This window comes from Anabas testudineus, chromosome 17 (assembly GCF_900324465.2).
Source record: "Anabas testudineus chromosome 17, fAnaTes1.2, whole genome shotgun sequence".
In the NCBI taxonomy this organism is placed as follows: domain Eukaryota; kingdom Metazoa; phylum Chordata; class Actinopteri; order Anabantiformes; family Anabantidae; genus Anabas; species Anabas testudineus.
The window spans coordinates 7,239,277-7,259,223 of NC_046626.1; the positions used below are offsets into that span (position 1 = coordinate 7,239,277).

General features: G+C 37.3%; 1 protein-coding gene across 50 annotated transcripts in view; it reads left to right on the forward strand.

Moving 5' to 3' along the window:
• The first annotated feature begins 1,607 nt into the window (after positions 1 to 1,607).
• Positions 1,608 to 19,947, forward strand: part of LOC113171758 (complement factor H-related protein 1-like) — a 69,372-nt gene continuing 51,032 nt past the window's right edge. The window contains exons 1-22 of one of the 50 annotated variants that reach the window (XM_026374394.1): positions 1,608 to 1,767; positions 1,861 to 2,052; positions 2,551 to 2,730; positions 2,820 to 3,011; positions 3,276 to 3,371; positions 3,460 to 3,543; positions 3,644 to 3,724; positions 3,823 to 3,906; positions 4,006 to 4,089; positions 4,190 to 4,270; positions 4,371 to 4,454; positions 4,554 to 4,637; positions 4,738 to 4,818; positions 4,917 to 5,000; positions 5,101 to 5,184; positions 5,283 to 5,291; positions 10,781 to 10,837; positions 10,935 to 10,958; positions 11,198 to 11,359; positions 11,451 to 11,618; positions 12,367 to 12,392; positions 17,510 to 17,787. In XM_026374394.1, the coding sequence (XP_026230179.1) occupies positions 1,710 to 1,767; positions 1,861 to 2,052; positions 2,551 to 2,730; positions 2,820 to 3,011; positions 3,276 to 3,371; positions 3,460 to 3,543; positions 3,644 to 3,724; positions 3,823 to 3,906; positions 4,006 to 4,089; positions 4,190 to 4,270; positions 4,371 to 4,454; positions 4,554 to 4,637; positions 4,738 to 4,818; positions 4,917 to 5,000; positions 5,101 to 5,184; positions 5,283 to 5,291; positions 10,781 to 10,837; positions 10,935 to 10,958; positions 11,198 to 11,359; positions 11,451 to 11,618; positions 12,367 to 12,392; positions 17,510 to 17,521 (2,007 nt within the window). In that variant the 5' untranslated portion in view covers positions 1,608 to 1,709 and the 3' untranslated portion in view covers positions 17,522 to 17,787. Of the gene's footprint in view, positions 1,768 to 1,860; positions 2,053 to 2,550; positions 2,731 to 2,819; positions 3,012 to 3,275; positions 3,372 to 3,459; positions 3,544 to 3,643; positions 3,725 to 3,822; positions 3,907 to 4,005; positions 4,090 to 4,189; positions 4,271 to 4,370; positions 4,455 to 4,553; positions 4,638 to 4,737; positions 4,819 to 4,916; positions 5,001 to 5,100; positions 5,185 to 5,282; positions 5,292 to 5,651; positions 5,676 to 5,966; positions 6,129 to 10,780; positions 10,838 to 10,934; positions 10,959 to 11,197; positions 11,360 to 11,450; positions 11,619 to 12,366; positions 12,393 to 12,505; positions 12,785 to 17,509; positions 17,788 to 19,947 lie in introns of those variants that run through there. The other 49 variants (XM_026374393.1, XM_026374396.1, XM_026374399.1 and 46 more) reach the window with 49 other exon arrangements.

Consider the following 19,947-nt stretch of genomic DNA (forward strand, 5'->3'; position numbering starts at 1 on the left):
CAGTAATCTACGCCTTCTAAAAGTCACACTGTTCATCTCAAGGCTGTTTTGAGTTTGAGAGTCTTATTAAACCTGTCACATGACATGACCAGAGGCGTCAACACTATTGAAAGACTGTGACCGTCTTTCCTGCATACGGGGGTGAGAACTGAGTGAGGAGAGTTTATTATGCACTTATGTTAATAAATCAGGATGAACTTGTGCTGACTTGTGGGGGAAACTGTGCATTTGTTCCACCCAATGTCTTTTAACATCAAATGAGAGCTGGCTAAAAGGCTGCTGTAGACATCCTGGTAATATTTAAGTGTTAAGTGTTGTCTATCTCTGAGGTTCAATTTTTCAATTCAATTCAGTTTTATTTGTATAGCGCCAATTCACAACAGAAGTCATCTCAAGGCACTTTACAGTGTAAGGTTTAAGACCTTAAGGAGAATAATTATACAAAAAATGATCTAGAAAAATCAACAATCCCATTTGAGCAGATTTTAGGCAACAGTGGAGAGGAAAAACTCCCTTTAGAGGAAGAAACCTCCAGCAGAACCAGGCTCATAGTGAGCGGCCATCTGCCTCGACCGGTTGGGGTGAGTGGAGAGAGAAGAGAGAAAAGAACAGCAGGCAATAAAGACAACAACAAGCATCAAGAACATTGGGCAGGTCAACTGGATTGTGGAGATAACAGCTCCAGGCCGAGGATACCTGCAGAAAAGTACAGAGAGGAGGAAACACAACTACAGGAGAGAGAAGACACAAAGTTAATGACATGCAATGGTGGCATTTGCATTGATATAGGAGAGAGGAGAGAGGAGCTCAGTTAAGGTCTCTGCACTAGATTTATTTCTCTAAACCTATCTTGCTTTTATTGACATTCTCATTTTAATAAAGCTCCCAGGAACTAATGAAAGACATTAATCCTTGAATTGTTACAATTTGCACTTAATTAGCATTTTGTCAGAAGACAAACACGACCTCCAAACACCTGAAGCGACCGAAGTCTGGCATTTGAGTTCTCCATCTCGGTTTCTGGAGGCTGACCTTTGGTTGGTATTTCTTCACACCGACCTCTGATCACAGCTGTGCGGGAAACGTTTTGAAATCTGGACTCTAAACAGATCTTGTGGTTTCTATTCTGTGTCAACAACCTCGGAGGAAAACACTGCTGCACGCTGCAACATTTACTGGATTGTTACCGTAACATAAAATAACCAAAATATTCAACAGAGTTGAAGCTGAAGACGAGAAGAAACCGAATGCACAGAATCATCTTTGATCAGGGGAAGCAGCCCTGTTGACTTGTTGTGTGTGTTTCTGAGTTGATATGGTTGATAATCTAATGTCTAAACGTAGACATACTGTAACCACACGGTGCTGAATAATTATTGTTATTACACTGTTTTGCATAAGAAAGCTGCTCATGGCTACGACTTAATATCTCACATGTCTCACAGTGTGTCACAACTCGACTATCAGTTATTTCAAAGATGATTTTTAAAAGAGGTTTTGCAGATTTGCAGAACGTTTGCAGCATGTTATCAGTGACTTGGCTGCAGTACAGTACACAACAGCGTGTTGTCAGAGTCCCATTTACAGAAAGTGTTTACTCCACATGTCTTTACTTTTAGGGGACTTGCCCTCAACAATTATTAACTGTCTGCGATCTGACCTGTGCTGTTCTCTCAGCTTCGTCCTGCAATATTCTCATTGTTGTCAAAATGTGGACAAGACATCTTGGATTAGTGTTTCTGCTTTGGTTTCCAGACGTGCTGTATGGTAAGAAAGTGGAATTCATTGTATTTGTTTTTTCTTTTTACAATAAAAAAAAAGCATTTCACTGTTTTCCTCTTCTGCTTCTTTCTGTTTTAGCACAAAGTGAAGGGCTGCCCTGTACAAAGCCCAAACTGGATGATGGTTATTATTTCCCAGCAGAAGAAATGTATGCTCATGACAGAGAGCTCAGTTATTCCTGTAATAATGGACATAAACCAGTTGCAGAGGGTTGGTGGGCAACAAGCAGATGTCAAAATGGAACATGGACCCCTCAACCGCAGTGTATAGGTAAGTGTCCTAGTGCTTTTCTGAATTAGACTCTGAAAGTCTGCAGTGTGTCAGCATGTAGTGTATTATGTCTACTGTATGTTGTCACCTTACAATTTGTCAGTGGCACCCCGTGGAAACCTTTTCAGTGGATCCACTCACTGTTTACGTGAAGTTAAATAAATCAAAGCACAGTTTACTCCATTGCTTTTTGTATAAGATACAGTATCTACACATCTGTATCAACCGATTCACGGACAGGAAGCCTTCGCTATGTGTGTTGCTGACCTGTTGTTGTTGTTGTTGTTGTTCTGTTCTGTTCTCCACTGATAATGCCGGAGACATAGTATAGACTACAGCTACTTAGATCTTTCTGTGTAATCGCAGTTACAGCAGTGGAGAACTCCCTTTAACACCAAGCCCCCTGATAGATTTGTTGTTGTTGTACTTTAAATGCTTGTAAAATAATTCATATCTAAAATCTGAATATCAAATGAATTCATGTCCTGTTCTCTTCAGATGACAATGCGTGTAATGCACCAATCATCCCCAATGCAAAGTTCACAAAACCCCCTGCTCCATGGTATAAAGTGGGAACAACTGTTAGGATTAGATGTGACAAAGGATATGAACCCCAAAACCAGACTGTCACAGCCAGATGTCAAGACGGAGCGTGGACGACCTTGCCCATCTGCGAGAGTAAGTCTGTTAAATGTAGTGGTGAGCTGTAAAACTAACAATAGCACCTTGAACTCCTGTTGATGATAGATGTGCTTTATTTTTGGCAGAAAGTCTCCTTACGTGCAGTGAACCTCCCAAAATCCCCAACGCTGTAATAATTCGACAGGGATACCAGAACGTCTTTGCTGTTGATTCAACTGTACAGTATGAATGTAAAAATGGATTCACCCCACAGGAAGGAGACACCAAGTTAAAAATTGTGTGTTTATCTGGAAAATGGACTGACGCCACAAATTGCAGTAAGTGAAGCGCGAGGACGACAAAGAGCAAGAGTGAAAAGGACTGAGTCAGTTGTGCATTGATCTGCTGCTAATGTTACAATACTGCGTGTTAACAGGCAGCAGTGAAGGCCAACTGTAAAGACTAGTGTCTAGTTTACGCTCCTTTCAAATAGCGACTTTGTTCTCTCGTCAGGTAAATGTGAGCTTGCAGTTGATTATTAAACTTGAATATTAAATCAACTGTCTCACCACTGTGTGCTGTTTATATGTTTCTCTCATAAGCAAAAGAAAGACCAGGTTCTAAACAAGATGGATCTGTGGTGAGAGTAGCAGGAACAGAACAAGCCACGTCTGCTGGCCAAGGGACACAAGCTAGAGGTGGAGGAACATAAAACAATTGAATCACTATATACATTTACCTAAATTAATAAAATAGTGTCTTTATCTAATGTCTTTTTGTCCACAGGCAGACACCCAGATACTGGACATGGTGGATCTGCAGGAGGACACACTACGTCTGCTGGCCGAGAGACACAAGTTGGAGGTGGAGGTAGATTATTGATCTTATGATAATTAAAATAATTAATTAATACAAACATTTGGCTTAAATAATAAAATAGTGTCTTTATCTAATGTCTTTTTGTCCACAGGCAGACACCCAGATACTGGAAGCGGGTCTGCAGGAGGACACACTACGTCTACTGGCCGAGAGACACAAGTTGGAGGTGGAGGTAGATTATTGATCTTATGATAATTAAAATAATTAATTAATACAACATTTGGCTTGAATAAAAAAATACTGTCTTTTCTAATGTCTTTTTGTCCACAGGCAGACACCCAGATACTGCATATGGTGGATCTGCAGGAGGACACACTACGTCTACTGGCCGAGGGACACAACCAGGAGGTGGAGGTAGATTATTGATCTTATGATAATTAAAAATTGAATCACTATATACATTTACCTAAATTAATAAAATAGTGTCTTTTTCTAATGTCTTTTTGTCCACAGGCAGACACCCAGATACTGGACATGGTGGATCTGCAGGAGGACACACTACGTCTGCTGGCCGAGAGACACAAGTTGGAGGTGGAGGTAGATTATTGATCTTATGATAATTAAAATAATTAATTAATACAAACATTTGGCTTAAATAATAAAATAGTGTCTTTATCTAATGTCTTTTTGTCCACAGGCAGACACCCAGATACTGGAAGCGGGTCTGCAGGAGGACACACTACGTCTACTGGCCGAGAGACACAAGTTGGAGGTGGAGGTAGATTATTGATCTTATGATAATTAAAATAATTAATTAATACAAACATTTGGCTTGAATAAAAAAATACTGTCTTTTTCTAATGTCTTTTTGTCCACAGGCAGACACCCAGATACTGCATATGGTGGATCTGCAGGAGGACACACTACGTCTACTGGCCGAGGGACACAACCAGGAGGTGGAGGTAGATTATTGATCTTATGATAATTAAAAATTGAATCACTATATACATTTACCTAAATTAATAAAATAGTGTCTTTTTCTAATGTCTTTTTGTCCACAGGCAGACACCCAGATACTGGACATGGTGGATCTGCAGGAGGACACACTACGTCTGCTGGCCGAGAGACACAAGTTGGAGGTGGAGGTAGATTATTGATCTTATGATAATTAAAATAATTAATTAATACAAACATTTGGCTTAAATAATAAAATAGTGTCTTTATCTAATGTCTTTTTGTCCACAGGCAGACACCCAGATACTGGAAGCGGGTCTGCAGGAGGACACACTACGTCTACTGGCCGAGAGACACAAGTTGGAGGTGGAGGTAGATTATTGATCTTATGATAATTAAAAATTGAATCACTATATACATTTAACTAAAATATAAAATACTGTCTTTTTCTAATGTCTTTTTGTCCACAGGCAGACACCCAGATACTGGATATAGTGGATCTGCAGGAGGACACACTACGTCTACTGGCCGAGGGACACAAGTTGGAGGTGGAAGTAGATTATTGATCTTATGATAATTAAAAAAATGAATTAATACATACATTTGGCTTAAATAATAAAATAGTGTCTTTATTTAATGTCTTTTTGTCCACAGGCAGAGACCCAGACACTGGAAGTGATGGATCTGCAGGAGGACACACTACGTCTACTGGCCGAGGGACACAAGGTGGAGGTGGAGGTAGATTATTGATCTTTTGATAATAAAAAATTGAATCACTATATACATTTAAATAAATATTAAATACTGTCTTTTTTCTAAGTCTTTTTCGTCCACAGGCAGACACCCAGAGAATCTGGATATAGTGGATCTGCAGGAGGACACACTAGTCTAATGGCCGAGGGACAAATGCGGTGGAGTGGAAGTAGATTATTGATCTATGATAATTAAAAACACTGAATTAATACCATACATTTGGCTTAATAATAAAATAGTTGTCTTTATTTAATGTTCTTTTTGTCCACAGGCAGCGACCCAGACCACTGGAAGTGCTGATCTGCAGGAGGACCACACATAGTCTACTGGCCCGAGGGACACAAGGTGGAGGTGGAGGTAGATTATTGATCTTTGTGTCACGTGAAACTATGAACACTTTACGTCACTGACTGGACGTTTAATTTCCTTCCTGTCTGCTCTGTGTCTTACAGCATCTTCTACCATCTCAGTGCCAGGTAAATGATTCAGAATCATTATTCTTTATTCCTGACATGTACCACACTTGTTGTTTTTACTTTTCTAATATTTATTTATTTTTTTTTTTTATTTACCATTTCTGAAATGAAACAGTTGATTGTGTTCATTCAGTACAGTTTTACTGAGCGGGTTCCGTTAGTTTAGAGGCGTTCAGTACACGTACACGTACAAACTCATCTCAACAACTGACTGATCCTCAATCTGCACTGTCACAGATTCAGTAGTTTTTCATGAGACAGTATCAATAATAACATCTTTTATTATTACAGTGGACAACTGTGGACGTCTCCCACACGTTCCAAACGGTGATGTTGGGGAACAGGGACAAATGTTTTTAAAATACCAATGTAGTTCTTATTATAAACATGTTGGTCCAGAAACTGTGACATGTAACAGTGATGGTACTTGGTCAACACTGCCCACCTGCGAAGGTACGAACACGTCAACACTCATTTTTTATTCCTGTCAGATTTCACATTAATGATTCTCCATTAAAAGAGTTTTTCTGCTCATTTGGTGCAGACGCATTCTGTACTCTGGATCCTGCTCGGTATCCTGAGAGTTACTTACGACCTGGACTTGGAGTTGAGTACATAAAGGAAGGAGAGACAAAGAATATTCCATGTATATGGGATCGTTGGAGCATGCCTGTTAAATGCATTAACAGACAAATGATTTCACATTATCGTTGTAAGTATACTCTTCATTTTGCTTTTATATTTTAGTTTGGCACAGTGCTTTTATTGTCAGGTGGGAACATGAACTGTCCTTCTTCACTATGGATAAAGTTATGTTCAACTACAGAAGATAAATATGATTTGTGTTATTATAATTTAAGGTATATGTGAAAAACCACTTTTCAAATCCTCCTTTACTTCTACTGTGTTCACGTCTAGTGTGCCTCTTCTCTTCATTTTCACACCGTACGACCCGTACTTTAGTGATTTAGGTTGGAAAACCACAAGCTGCTATTTTCAATGTGACATTTAATGTGGCAGCGTTTGCGTAGTTTTCTTTCTTCGGTCAAAAAATAACACATTTCAACTAAAATCTGAAAAAAGGGAAGAATTCAAAACTTCCCCTTTAATCCATGTCTGCAAACACAGTGACATCTTTTACACATGGATGAACAATGATTATTGATTTCTGTTAATAAAGTTGCGTTAGCGGTTCATCATTATTCATATTTATTATCTTTCCTATAAGCTGAGAGTAGATATTTTCTCTTGTTTGAAAAGGATTTTAAAAAATGAAATGTGTCAACACATTTTCAAGAGAAGACTTCTACTGTGGTAAGAAGGTGAAGATCCAGTGGATCCTCGTTTCATAAACAGCGTCTCGACTGAACAATTTTCTGCTTTAATTTAAGTCGTTCAGAAATTCATTAAATCAGACGTGAAAAAAAGTTCATTATGTTTCTGTTATTTGATTGTTTTAGGTTGTCATGATTCTGACATTTCCTGGGTAAGTGTGATTCTTACATTTACTTTTCAAATACTAAATTGCGTTACTTTATTTTATTCCACAGTTTTATATTAACTGTTAACATTCTGCTTTCTTGTCTATATTATAACCAGGGATATTGTTAGAGGAGCTACTGCTGCCTGATGGTTCACTTCATTGGAAACATGTGAAGTGCCTCCAGCGAAAAACTGCAGAAAACACTAAAAAACAATGATCACATGAGATTTTATCAGCGAGTTCCTGCTGCTAACATTTGAACACACAGTGTTGGAGCTGGTTGTTCTTTGTCAATCACTTGTATCTTTATGACTGAAACTGTTCAGCACTTTGAACACATAAATAAAAGTGATCCAGCTCCCAGTGGTGTGAATAAATGTAGACCTTCATGTTAATGTGTCTACGAGTGATGTGGAACAGTCCTTCAACTAAAAGAAATGCTACTGGCCATGAATCATTTTAAATGTCACAGTACAGGTAGGACTGGGGTGACAAGTAATAACTGTACTGATTAACATTAATGGTAAGATAATGAGAAAACATGTCTATGAATAATTAAACAGATAAAACAAGTATAACGTTTTGCACCTTAGTTTATAATAATTAATAATTTAATAATTAAACTGTAATTAGGTGGATTTACAGAACGTAGGACAGAGACTGAAGGCTGCAACACATCAACAAAAATTTCATAAAATCCTCACTTATTTAAGGTCTAACTAATAAAACTGAGTTTGAATTTTCGCTCTAACAGAGGTCATCTCACGTGTCCACAGAGTTACTTTTAGCTCCAGAAACAGGCCTGGATGCTCCGACAGCGAAGGCACTGAGCTCTAGTTTGAAGTCTAGATACAGAACAGTTAGTGTGTCTGCAAAGAGCTTTGAAACCAATCAGTAAAATCTTTAAATGAGTCTGTATTCAGTGGAGTCTTTTCTTATTTTATTGGAAAGCTTGACATATTTTGATGCACTTCATAATTCAGTTCTGTCTTTTCAGTACCATGTGCTTCCTTTAAAGATTAGAGAATTTAAAAAATGTTATTAATCTCAAAGGGAAATAGTTTTGCCTTGTTTCAGCTGCTCTCAATACAACTTTTTTAGATGATTCAAGTCGGCAGCTGTGCTCTTTAAAGGAACAGTAAGCAGGTTAATACGTTAAGCTACATGAAAACACGCTGATTGTGATTCAATAAAACTGTAAAACCTTTCTTTAAATACAAATTAGAATTAGAGTCTGAAGTTCAATGATCATATAAAAGATTCTCACACTTTCTCTTTCGATAAACCTTCAGTGACCTCAACCAAGCTAAATTGTGTTTGCTCGGACATTTCAGTCAGCTTTACAGTCTCATTCCCATCAGGATAGAGTTTGTGTGGTTTGGTTTTCCCGACTGGTGGCTGGGAATATGTTTTTATGCTGTGTGTTTTATTCAGAAGTTGTGAAACCCGCCTGGATAAACAGGCACAAACTGACCTCTGATCACAGCAGTCCTGGAAATGGTGTTTTTGAAACCGACACTGTAAATAACCAAATAGATTTTAGTGAAGCAAATGATGTGGAGATGATCTATTCACATGCCGTTGTGAATAAGAGATTAATATGGTGAACACATGATCTGTGTTGCTCGTTGAAATGAATAATGACCAACACTTCAGGCTGAGGACACATCGATAAAAAACTGATCTGAATGTGGACCTTTCCAAACATATATCCTCAGAATAATATTACATCTATTTCACAAGCTCTCATGTAAAGCCAAAGACCTTTTCACAGGGATTTAATGTTGAATAACAATGATCCACTTTACGTCTGTTCCCCTTTCCTGTGTGTGTGTGTGTGTGTGTGTGTGTGTGTGTGTGTGTGTGTGTGTGTGTGTGTGTGTGTGTGTGTGTGTGTGTGTGTGTGTGTAGGTGTGTGGGTGTTCTGTCTTTGTTTTGGCTGCATATCAGCAGCATGGTGCCCGAGTGTTTACTCCTCAAACTTTTTACAGGACACTCGTCGACATTAATTAACTTCTTCTGGACTGGACCCGGCTCTTAGCTCTATTTGGTGGCGGGACGATTTCATTCCTGTGAAGATGTGCATCCGATATCTTGGATTTATTCTGCTCTGGTTTCCTGGAGGGCTGCATTGTAAGAACACTGAACAACTGAAATTTCTTAAAGATACAATTAAATGAATGTAAACTTGTTTATTTTTTTACATTAGCACAAAGCGTGACACAGTCCTGTAGTGCTCCCAGCCTGGACAATGGTTTCTTTGCTCCAAAGCAAGAGATTTATTCTCACGGAAAAAAGTTGACCTACACCTGTAATGATGGATACAAACCTGCAGAGAAGAGCTGGTGGGTAACAAGCACGTGTGAAAACGGGAAATGGTCTCATCAACCACAGTGTATAGGTAAGTGTTCCCTGACCACCTCTGCTTCATGTTAAGGTGAAGAACTCATGATTGGCGTATTAATGGTTGTGTTATCACATTTATAAATACAGGAGGTGATTGAAATGTGTGTGATCCTGTGCTAAAGCATCTTTTGCTTCATTTTTGAGCAAAAGTATTCAAACTTTTCAACATTCAGACGATTTTCAAGCATCAAATATTTGAGACATTTCATTCACTTTTAATGAGCAAGAGTTTGGAGATTATACTTAAACCCTGATTGATCATGATTATGCAAAATATTGCTGATTTAGAAAGTTTTTTATTAGTCAGAAAAAAACAAACGGTGCCGTTAAAATAAAATACAAATGCACCAAACTGTGTTTTTAGTTTTATTTATTTTTTTGCTCTCTCTTCTTTTCTTTTAAAATTCTTTTTTCAGGTGAAAGTTTTTGCGCTGAACCAAATATCCCTAATGGAAAATACACTAAAATACAGACTGGTTGGTATAAAGTGGGAGCAACTATTGGGATTAGATGTGACCAGGGATATGAGCACAAAAACCAGGCTGTCACAGCCAGATGTCAAGATGGAGCATGGACGACCTTACCCATCTGCGAGAGTAAGTCTGTTAAATGTAGTGGTGAGATGTAAAACTAACAATAGCACCTTGAACTCCTGTTGATGATAGATGTGCTGTTTTTGGAAGAAGGTCTCTTTATACGTATCAATCAGCTGCAGACTTAACTTATTGATGATTTGTTTTGTCATTTACAGAAAGTATCAATGCATGCAGTGAGCCTCCTAAGATCCAACACGCTGTAATAATTAATCAGGAATACCAGGAAGTGTTTGCTGTAGATTCAGAGGTGCAGTATGAATGTGAAGATGGATTCACTACAGAGGGAGGAGACACCAAGGAATTCATCTACTGCTTATCTGGTACCTGGACTAAAGGTCCAACATGCAGTAAGTGAACAAACTGAGACAAACTGTGATGGAAATACTCTAAACTGTTTATGTTTATTTATGGAGTCACAGAGTTTATATTGAAATCAAAGAGAAGCAGCAGCAAATAGGATCAGATGAGAATAAAGACAGAAGGACTGTGATCAATTTTTATGCCTCAGTCAAATCAAGACTTTGTTCTCTTGTCTGGTAAATTTGACAATCTGATGTAGATACTTTTGATCAAATGTTTATGTTCCTAATTTTTCTCTGACTTAGGCGTAAGAGCAAAATCAGATACTGGAAGTGATGGATCTGCAGGAGGACACACTACGTCTGCTGGAGGTGGAGGTAGATTATTGATCTTTGTATCACTGTAGAAACTATGAACACTTTACGTCACTGACTGGACGTTTCATTTCCTTCCTGTCTGCTCTGTGTCTTACAGCATCTTCTACCATCTCAGTGTCAGGTAAATGATTCAGAGTCATTATTCTTTATTCCTGACATGTACCAGACTGTTGTTTTTACTTTTCTAATATTTATCTTTTTTTAATTTACCATTTCTGAAATGAAACTAAATTAGTTTAGAGGCGTTCAGTACACGTACACGTACAAACTCGTCTCAACAACTGACTGATCCTCAATCTGTCACAGATTCAGTAGTTTTTCATGAGACAGTATCAATAATAACATCTTTTATTATTACAGTGGACAACTGTGGACGTCTCCCACACGTTCCAAACGGTGATGTTGTGGAACAGGGACAAATGTTTTTAAAATACCAATGTAGTTCTTTTTATACACGAGTTGGTCCAGAAAAAGTGACATGTAACAGTGATGGTACTTGGTCAACACTGCCCACCTGTGAAGGTACGAACACGTCAACACTCGTTTTTTATTCCTGTCAGATTTCACATTAATGATTCTCCATTAAAAGAGTTTTTCTGCTCATTTGGTGCAGCTGCATTCTGTGCTCTGGATCCTGCTCGGTATCCTGAGAGTAACTTACGACCTGGACTTGGAGTTGAGTACATAAAGGAAGGAGAGACAAAGAATATTCCATGTAAATGGGATCGTATGAGCATGCCTGTTAAATGCATTAACAGACAAATGATTTCACGTAATCGTTGTAAGTATACTTTTCATTTAGCTTTTATATTTTAGTTTGGCACAGTGCTTTTATTGTCAGGTGGGAACATGAACTGTCCTTCTTCACTATGGATAAAGTTATGTTCAACTACAGAAGATAAATATGATTTGTGTTATTATAATTTAAGGTATATGTGAAAAACCACTTTTTAAATCCTCCTTTACTTCTACTGTGTTCACGTCTAGTGTGCCTCTTCTCTTCATTTTCACACCGTACGACCCGTACTTTAGTGATTTAGGTTGGAAAACCACAAGCTGCTATTTTCAATGTGACATTTAATGTGGCAGCGTTTGCGTAGTTTTCTTTCTTCGGTCAAAAAATAACACATTTCAACTAAAATCTGAAAAAAGGGAAGAATTCAAAACTTCCCCTTTAATCCATGTCTGCAAACACAGTGACATCTTTTACACATGGATGAACAATGATTATTGATTTCTGTTAATAAAGTTGCGTTAGCGGTTCATCATTATTCATATTTATTATCTTTCCTATAAGCTGTGAGTAGACATTTTCTCTTGTTTGAAAAGGATTTTAAAAAATGAAATGTGTCAACACATTTTCATGAGAAGACTTCTACTGTGGTAAGAAGGTGAAGATCCAGTGGATCATCGTTTCATAAACAGTGTCTCAACTGAACAATTTTCTGCTTTAATTTAAGTCGTGTAGAAATTCATTAAATCAGACGTGAAAAAAAGTTCATTATGTTTCTATTATTTGATTGTTTTAGGTTGTCATGATTCTGACATTTACTGGGTAAGTGTGATTCTTACATTTACTTTTCAAATACTAAATTGCGTTACTTTATTTTATTCCACAGGTTTATATTAACTGTTAACAATCTGCTTTCTTGTCTATATTATAACCAGGGATATTGTTAGAGGAGCTACTGCTGCCTGATGGTTCACTTCGTTGGAAACATGTGAAGTGCCTCCAGTGAAAACTGCAGAAAACACTAAAAAACAAATGATCACATGAGATTTTATCAGCGAGTTCCTGCTGCTAACATTTGAACACACAGTGTTGGAGCTGGTTGTTCTTTGTCAATCACTTGTATCTTTATGACTGAAACTGTTCAGCACTTTGAACACATAAATAAAACTGATCCAGCTCCCAGTGGTGTGAATAAATGTAGACCTTCATGTTAATGTGTCTACGAGTGATGTGGAACAGTCCTTCAACTAAAAGAAATGCTACTGGCCATGAATCATTTTAAATGTCACAGTACAGGTAGGACTGGGGTGACAAGTAATAACTGTACTGATTAACATTAATGGTAAGACAATGAGAAAACATGTCTATGAATAATTAAACAGATAAAACAAGTATAACGTTTTGCACCTTAGTTTATAATAATTAATAATTTAATAATTAAACTGTAATTAGGTGGATTTACAGAACGTAGGACAGAGACTGAAGGCTGCAACACATCAACAAAAATTTCATAAAATCCTCACTTATTTAAGGTCTAACTAATAAAACTGAGTTTGAATTTTCGCTTTAACAGAGGTCATCTCACGTGTCCATAGAGCTACTTTTAGCTCCAGAAACAGGCCTGGATGCTCCTACAGCGAAGGCACTGAGCTCTAGTTTGAAGTCTAGATATAGAACAGTTAGTGTGTCTGCAAAGAGCTTTGAAACCAATCAGAAGAATCTTTAAATGAGTCTGTATTCAGTGGAGTCTTTTCTTATTTTATTGGAAAGCTTGACATATTTTGATGCACTTCATAATTCAGTTCTGTCTTTTCAGTACAATGTGCTTCCTTTAAAGATTGGAGAATTTAAAACATTTTATTAATCTCAAAGGGAAATAGTTTTGCCTTGTTTCAGCTGCTCTCAATACAACTTTTTTAGATGATTCAAGTCGGCAGCTGTGCTCTTTAAAGGAACAGTAAGCAAGTTAATACGTTAAGCTACGTGAAAAGACGTTGATTGTGATTCAATAAAACTGTAAAACCTTTCTTTAAATACAAATTAGAATTAGAGTCTGAAGTTCAATGATCATATAAAAGATTCTCACACTTTCTCTCTCGATAAACCTTCAGTGACCTCAACCAAGCTAAACTGTCTTTACAGTCTCATTCCCATCAGGATAGAGTTTGTGTGGTTTGGTTTTCCCGACTGGTGGCTGGGAATATGTTTTTATGCTGTGTGTTTTATTCAGAAGTTGTGAAACCCGCCTGGATAAACAGGCACAAACTGACCTCTGATCACAGCAGTCCTGGAAATGGTGTTTTTGAAACCGACACTGTAAATAACCAAATAGATTTTAGTGAAGCAAATGATGTGGAGATGATCTATTCACATGCCGTTGTGAATAAGAGATTAATATGGTGAACACATAATCTGTGTTGCTCGTTGAAATGAATAATGACAAACACTTCAGGCTGAGGATACATCGATAAAAAACTGATCTGAATGTGGACCTTTCCAAACATTTATCCTCAGAATAACAACACATCCATTTCACAGGCTCTCATGTAAAGCCAGAATATAATAATTAATAATTAATAATTAATAAGACTGATCCACCTTACGTCTGTTCCCGGTTCCTGTGTGTGTTCTCTGTCTTTGTTTTGGCTGCATATCAGCAGCATGGTGCCCGAGTGTTTACTCCTCAAACTTTTTACAGGACACTCGTCGACATTAATTAACTTCTTCTGGACTGTACCCGGCTCTTAGCTCTATTTGGTGGTGGGACGATTTCATTCCTGTGAAGATGTGCATCCGATATCTTGGATTTATTCTGCTCTGGTTTCCTGGAGGGCTGCATTGTAAGAACACTGAACAACTGAAATTTCTTAAAGATACAATTAAATGAATGTAAACTTGTTTATTTTTTTACATTAGCACAAAGCATGACACAGTCCTGTAGTGCTCCCAGCCTGGACCATGGTTTCTTTGCTCCAAAGCAAGAGATTTATTCTCACGGAAAAAAGTTGACCTACACCTGTAATGATGGATACAAACCTGCAGAGAAGAGCTGGTGGGTAACAAGCACGTGTGAAAACGGGAAATGGTCTCATCAACCACAGTGTATAGGTAAGTGTTCCCTGACCACCTCTGCTTCATGTTAAGGTGAAGAACTCATGATTGGCGTATTAATGGTTGTGTTATCACATTTATAAATACAGGAGGTGACTGAAATGTGTGTGAACCTGTGCTAAAGCATCTTTTGCTTCATTTTTGAGCAAAAGTATTCAAACTTTTCAACATTCAGAAGATTTTCAAGCATCAAATATTTGAGACATTTCATTCACTTTTAATGAGCAAGAGTTTGGAGATTATACTTAAACCCTGATTGATCATGATTATGCAAAATATTGCTGATTTAGAAAGTTTTTTATTAATCAGAAAAACGGTGCCGTTAAAATAAAATACAAATGCACCAAACTGTGTTTTTAGTTTTATTTATTTTTTTGCTCTCTCTTCTTTTCTTTTAAAATTCTTTTTTCAGGTGAAAGTTTTTGCGCTGAACCAAATATCCCTAATGGAAAATACACTAAAATACAGACTGGTTGGTATAAAGTGGGAGCAACTATTGGGATTAGATGTGACCAGGGATATGAGCACAAAAACCAGGCTGTCACAGCCAGATGTCAAGATGGAGCATGGACGACCTTACCCATCTGCGAGAGTAAGTCTGTTAAATGTAGTGGTGAGATGTAAAACTAACAATAGCACCTTGAACTCCTGTTGATGATAGATGTGCTGTTTTTGGAAGAAGGTCTCTTTATACGTATCAATCAGCTGCAGACTTAACTTATTGATGATTTGTTTTGTCATTTACAGAAAGTATCAATGCATGCAGTGAGCCTCCTAAGATCCAACACGCTGTAATAATTAATCAGGAATACCAGGAAGTGTTTGCTGTAGATTCAGAGGTGCAGTATGAATGTGAAGATGGATTCACTACAGAGGGAGGAGACACCAAGGAATTCATCTACTGCTTATCTGGTACCTGGACTAAAGGTCCAACATGCAGTAAGTGAACAAACTGAGACAAACTGTGATGGAAATACTCTAAACTGTTTATGTTTATTTATGGAGTCACAGAGTTTATATTGAAATCAAAGAGAAGCAGCAGCAAATAGGAGCAGATGAGAATAAAGACTGAAGGACTGTGATCAATTTTTATGCCTCAGTCAAATCAAGACTTTGTTCTCTCGTCTGGTAAATTTGACAATCTGATGTAGATACTTTTGATCAAATGTTTATGTTCCTAATTTTTCTCTGACTTAGGCGTAAGAGCAAAATCAGATACTGGAAGTGATGGATCTGCAGGAGGACACAGTACGTCTGCTGGAGGTGGAGGTAGATTATTGATCTTTGTATCACTGTAGAAACTATGAACACTTTACGTCACTGACTGGACGTTTCATTTCCTTCCTGTCTGCTCTGTGTCTTACAGCATCTTCTACCATCTCAGTGTCAGGTAAATGATTCAGAGTCATTATTCTTTATTCCTGACATGTACCAGACTGTTGTTTTTACTTTTCTAATATTTATCTTTTTTTAATTTACCATTTCTGAAATGAAACTAAATTAGTTTAGAGGCGTTCAGTACACGTACACGTACAAACTCGTCTCAACAACTGACTGATCCTCAATCTGTCACAGATTCAGTAGTTTTTCATGAGACAGTATCAATAATAACATCTTTTATTATTACAGTGGACAACTGTGGACGTCTCCCACACGTTCCAAACGGTGATGTTGTGGAACAGGGACAAATGTTTTTAAAATACCAATGTAGTTCTTCTTATACACGAGTTGGTCCAGAAAAAGTGACATGTAACAGTGATGGTACTTGGTCAACACTGCCCACCTGTGAAGGTACGAACACGTCAACACTCATTTTTTATTCCTGTCAGATTTCACATTAATGATTCTCCATTAAAAGAGTTTTTCTGCTCATTTGGTGCAGCTGCATTCTGTGCTCTGGATCCTGCTCGGTATCCTGAGAGTAACTTACGACCTGGACTTGGAGTTGAGTACATAAAGGAAACAGAGACAAAGAATATTCCATGTAAATGGGATCGTTGGAGCATGCCTGTTAAATGCATTAACAGACAAATGATTTCACATTATCGTTGTAAGTATACTCTTCATTTTGCTTTTATATTTTAGTTTGGCACAGTGCTTTTAGTTTCAGGCCTTTTATTGTCAGGTAGGAACATGAACTGTCCTTCTTCACTATAAGTTTTCAATGTGACATTTAATGTGGCACAGTGTTTGTGTTGTTTTGTTTCTTCAGTCAAAAAATAACTGAAAATCTGAAAAAATTATCATTTTTACTGTAGTTTACTGTTAAAAAATATCATTCTACAAATATAGAAAAATAACCACAAAACAAACCATAGAAAAAATGATTTGAATTTGATCCATGTCAGCAAACACAGTGACATCTTTTACACATGGATGAACAGTGATTATTGAGTTCTGTTAATAAAGCTGCGTTAGCGGTTCATCATTATTCATATTTATTATCTTTCCTATAAGCTGTGAGTAGACATTTTCTCTTGTTTGAAAAGGATTTTAAAAAATGAAATGTGTCAACACATTTTCAAGAGAAGACTTCTACTGTGGTAAGAAGGTGAAGATCCAGTGGATCCTCGTTTCATAAACAGTGTCTCAACTGAACAATTTTCTGCTTTAATTTAAGTCGTGTAGAAATTCATTAAATCAGACGTGAAAAAAAGTTCATTATGTTTCTATTATTTGATTGTTTTAGGTTGTCATGATTCTGACATTTACCGGGTAAGTGTGATTCTTACATTTACTTTTCAAATACTAAATTGCGTTACTTTATTTTATTCCACAGGTTTATATTAACTGTTAACAATCTGCTTTCTTGTCTATATTATAACCAGGGAAGATGCTAGAGGAGCTACTGCTGCCTGATGGTTCACTTCGTTGGAAACATGTGAAGTGCCTCCAGTGAAAACTGCAGAAAACACTAAAAAACAATGATCACATGAGATTTTATCAGCTAGTTCCTGCTGCTAACATTTGAACACACAGTGTTGGAGCTGGTTGTTCTTTGTCAATCACTTGTATCTTTATGACTGAAACTGTTCAGCACTTTGAACACATAAATAAAACTGATCCAGCTCCCAGTGGTGTGAATAAATGTAGACCTTCATGTTAATGTGTCTACGAGTGATGTGGAACAGTCCTTCAACTAAAAGAAATGCTACTGTACATGAATCATTTTAAATGTCACAGTACAGGTAGGACTGGGGTGACAAGTAATAACTGTACTGATTAACATTAATGGTAAGATAATGAGAAAACATGTCTATGAATAATTAAACAGATAAAACAAGTATAACGTTTTGCACCTTAGTTTATAATAATTAATAATTTAATAATTAAACTGTAATTAGGTGGATTTACAGAACGTAGGACAGAGACTGAAGGCTGCAACACATCAACAAAAATTTCATAAAATCCTCACTTATTTAAGGTCTAACCAATAAAACTGAGTTTGAATTTTCGCTCTAACAGAGGTCATCTCACGTGGCCACAGAGTTACTTTTAGCTCCAGAAACAGGCCTGGATGCTCCGACAGCGAAGGCACTGAGCTCTAGTTTGAAGTCTAGATACAGAACAGTTAGTGTGTCTGCAAAGAGCTTTGAAACCAATCAGAAGAATCTTTAAATGAGTCTGTATTCAGTGGAGTCTTTTCTTATTTTATTGGAAAGCTTGACATATTTTGATGCACTTTATAATTCAGTTCTGTCTTTTCAGTACCATGTGCTTCCTTTAAAGATTAGAGAATTTAAAACATTTTATTAATCTCAAAGGGAAATAGTTTTGCCTTGTTTCAGCTGCTCTCAATACAACTTTTTTAGATGATTCAAGTCGGCAGCTGTGCCCTTTAAAGGAACAGTAAGCAGGTTAATACGTTAAGCTACGTGAAAAGACGTTGATTGTGATTCAATAAAACTGTAAAACCTTTCTTTAAATACAAATTAGAATTAGAGTCTGAAGTTCAATGATCATATAAAAGATTCTCACACTTTCTCTCTCGATAAACCTTCAGTGACCTCAACCAAGCTAAACTGTCTTTACAGTCTCATTCCCATCAGGATAGAGTTTGTGTGGTTTGGTTTTCCCGACTGGTGGCTGGGAATATGTTTTTATGCTGTGTGTTTTATTCAGAAGTTGTGAAACCCGCCTGGATAAACAGGCACAAACTGACCTCTGATCACAGCAGTCCTGGAAATGGTGTTTTTGAAACCGACACTGTAAATAACCAAATAGATTTTAGTGAAGCAAATGATGTGGAGATGATCTATTCACATGCCGTTGTGAATAAGAGATTAATATGGTGAACACATAATCTGTGTTGCTCGTTGAAATGAATAATGACAAACACTTCAGGCTGAGGATACATCGATAAAAAACTGATCTGAATGTGGACCTTTCCAAACATTTATCCTCAGAATAACAACACATCCATTTCACAGGCTCTCATGTATAGCCAGAATATAATAATTAATAATTAATAATTAATAAGACTGATCCACCTTACGTCTGTTCCCGGTTCCTGTGTGTGTGTTCTGTCTTTGTTTTGGCTGCATATCAGCAGCATGGTGCCCGAGTGTTTACTCCTCAAACCTTTTACAGGACACTCGTCGACATTAATTAACTTCTTCTGGACTGGACCCGGCTCTTAGCTCTATTTGGTGGTGGGACGATTTCATTCCTGTGAAGATGTGCATCCGATATCTTGGATTTATTCTGCTCTGGTTTCCTGGAGGGCTGCATTGTAAGAACACTGAACAACTGAAATTTCTTAAAGATACAATTAAATGAATGTAAACTTGTTTATTTTTTTACATTAGCACAAAGCGTGACACAGTCCTGTAGTGCTCCCAGCCTGGACCATGGTTTCTTTGCTCCAAAGCAAGAGATTTATTCTCACGGAAAAAAGTTGACCTACACCTGTAATGATGGATACAAACCTGCAGAGAAGAGCTGGTGGGTAACAAGCACGTGTGAAAACGGGAAATGGTCTCATCAACCACAGTGTATAGGTAAGTGTTCCCTGACCACCTCTGCTTCATGTTAAGGTGAAGAACTCATGATTGGCGTATTAATGGTTGTGTTATCATGTTTATAAATACAGGAGGTGACTGAAATGTGTGTGAACCTGTGCTAAAGCATCTTTTGCTTCATTTTTGAGCAAAAGTATTCAAACTTTTCAACATTCAGACGTTTTTCAAACATCAAATATTTGAGACATTTCATTCACTTTTAATGAGCAAGAGTTTGGAGATTATACTTAAACCCTGATTGATCA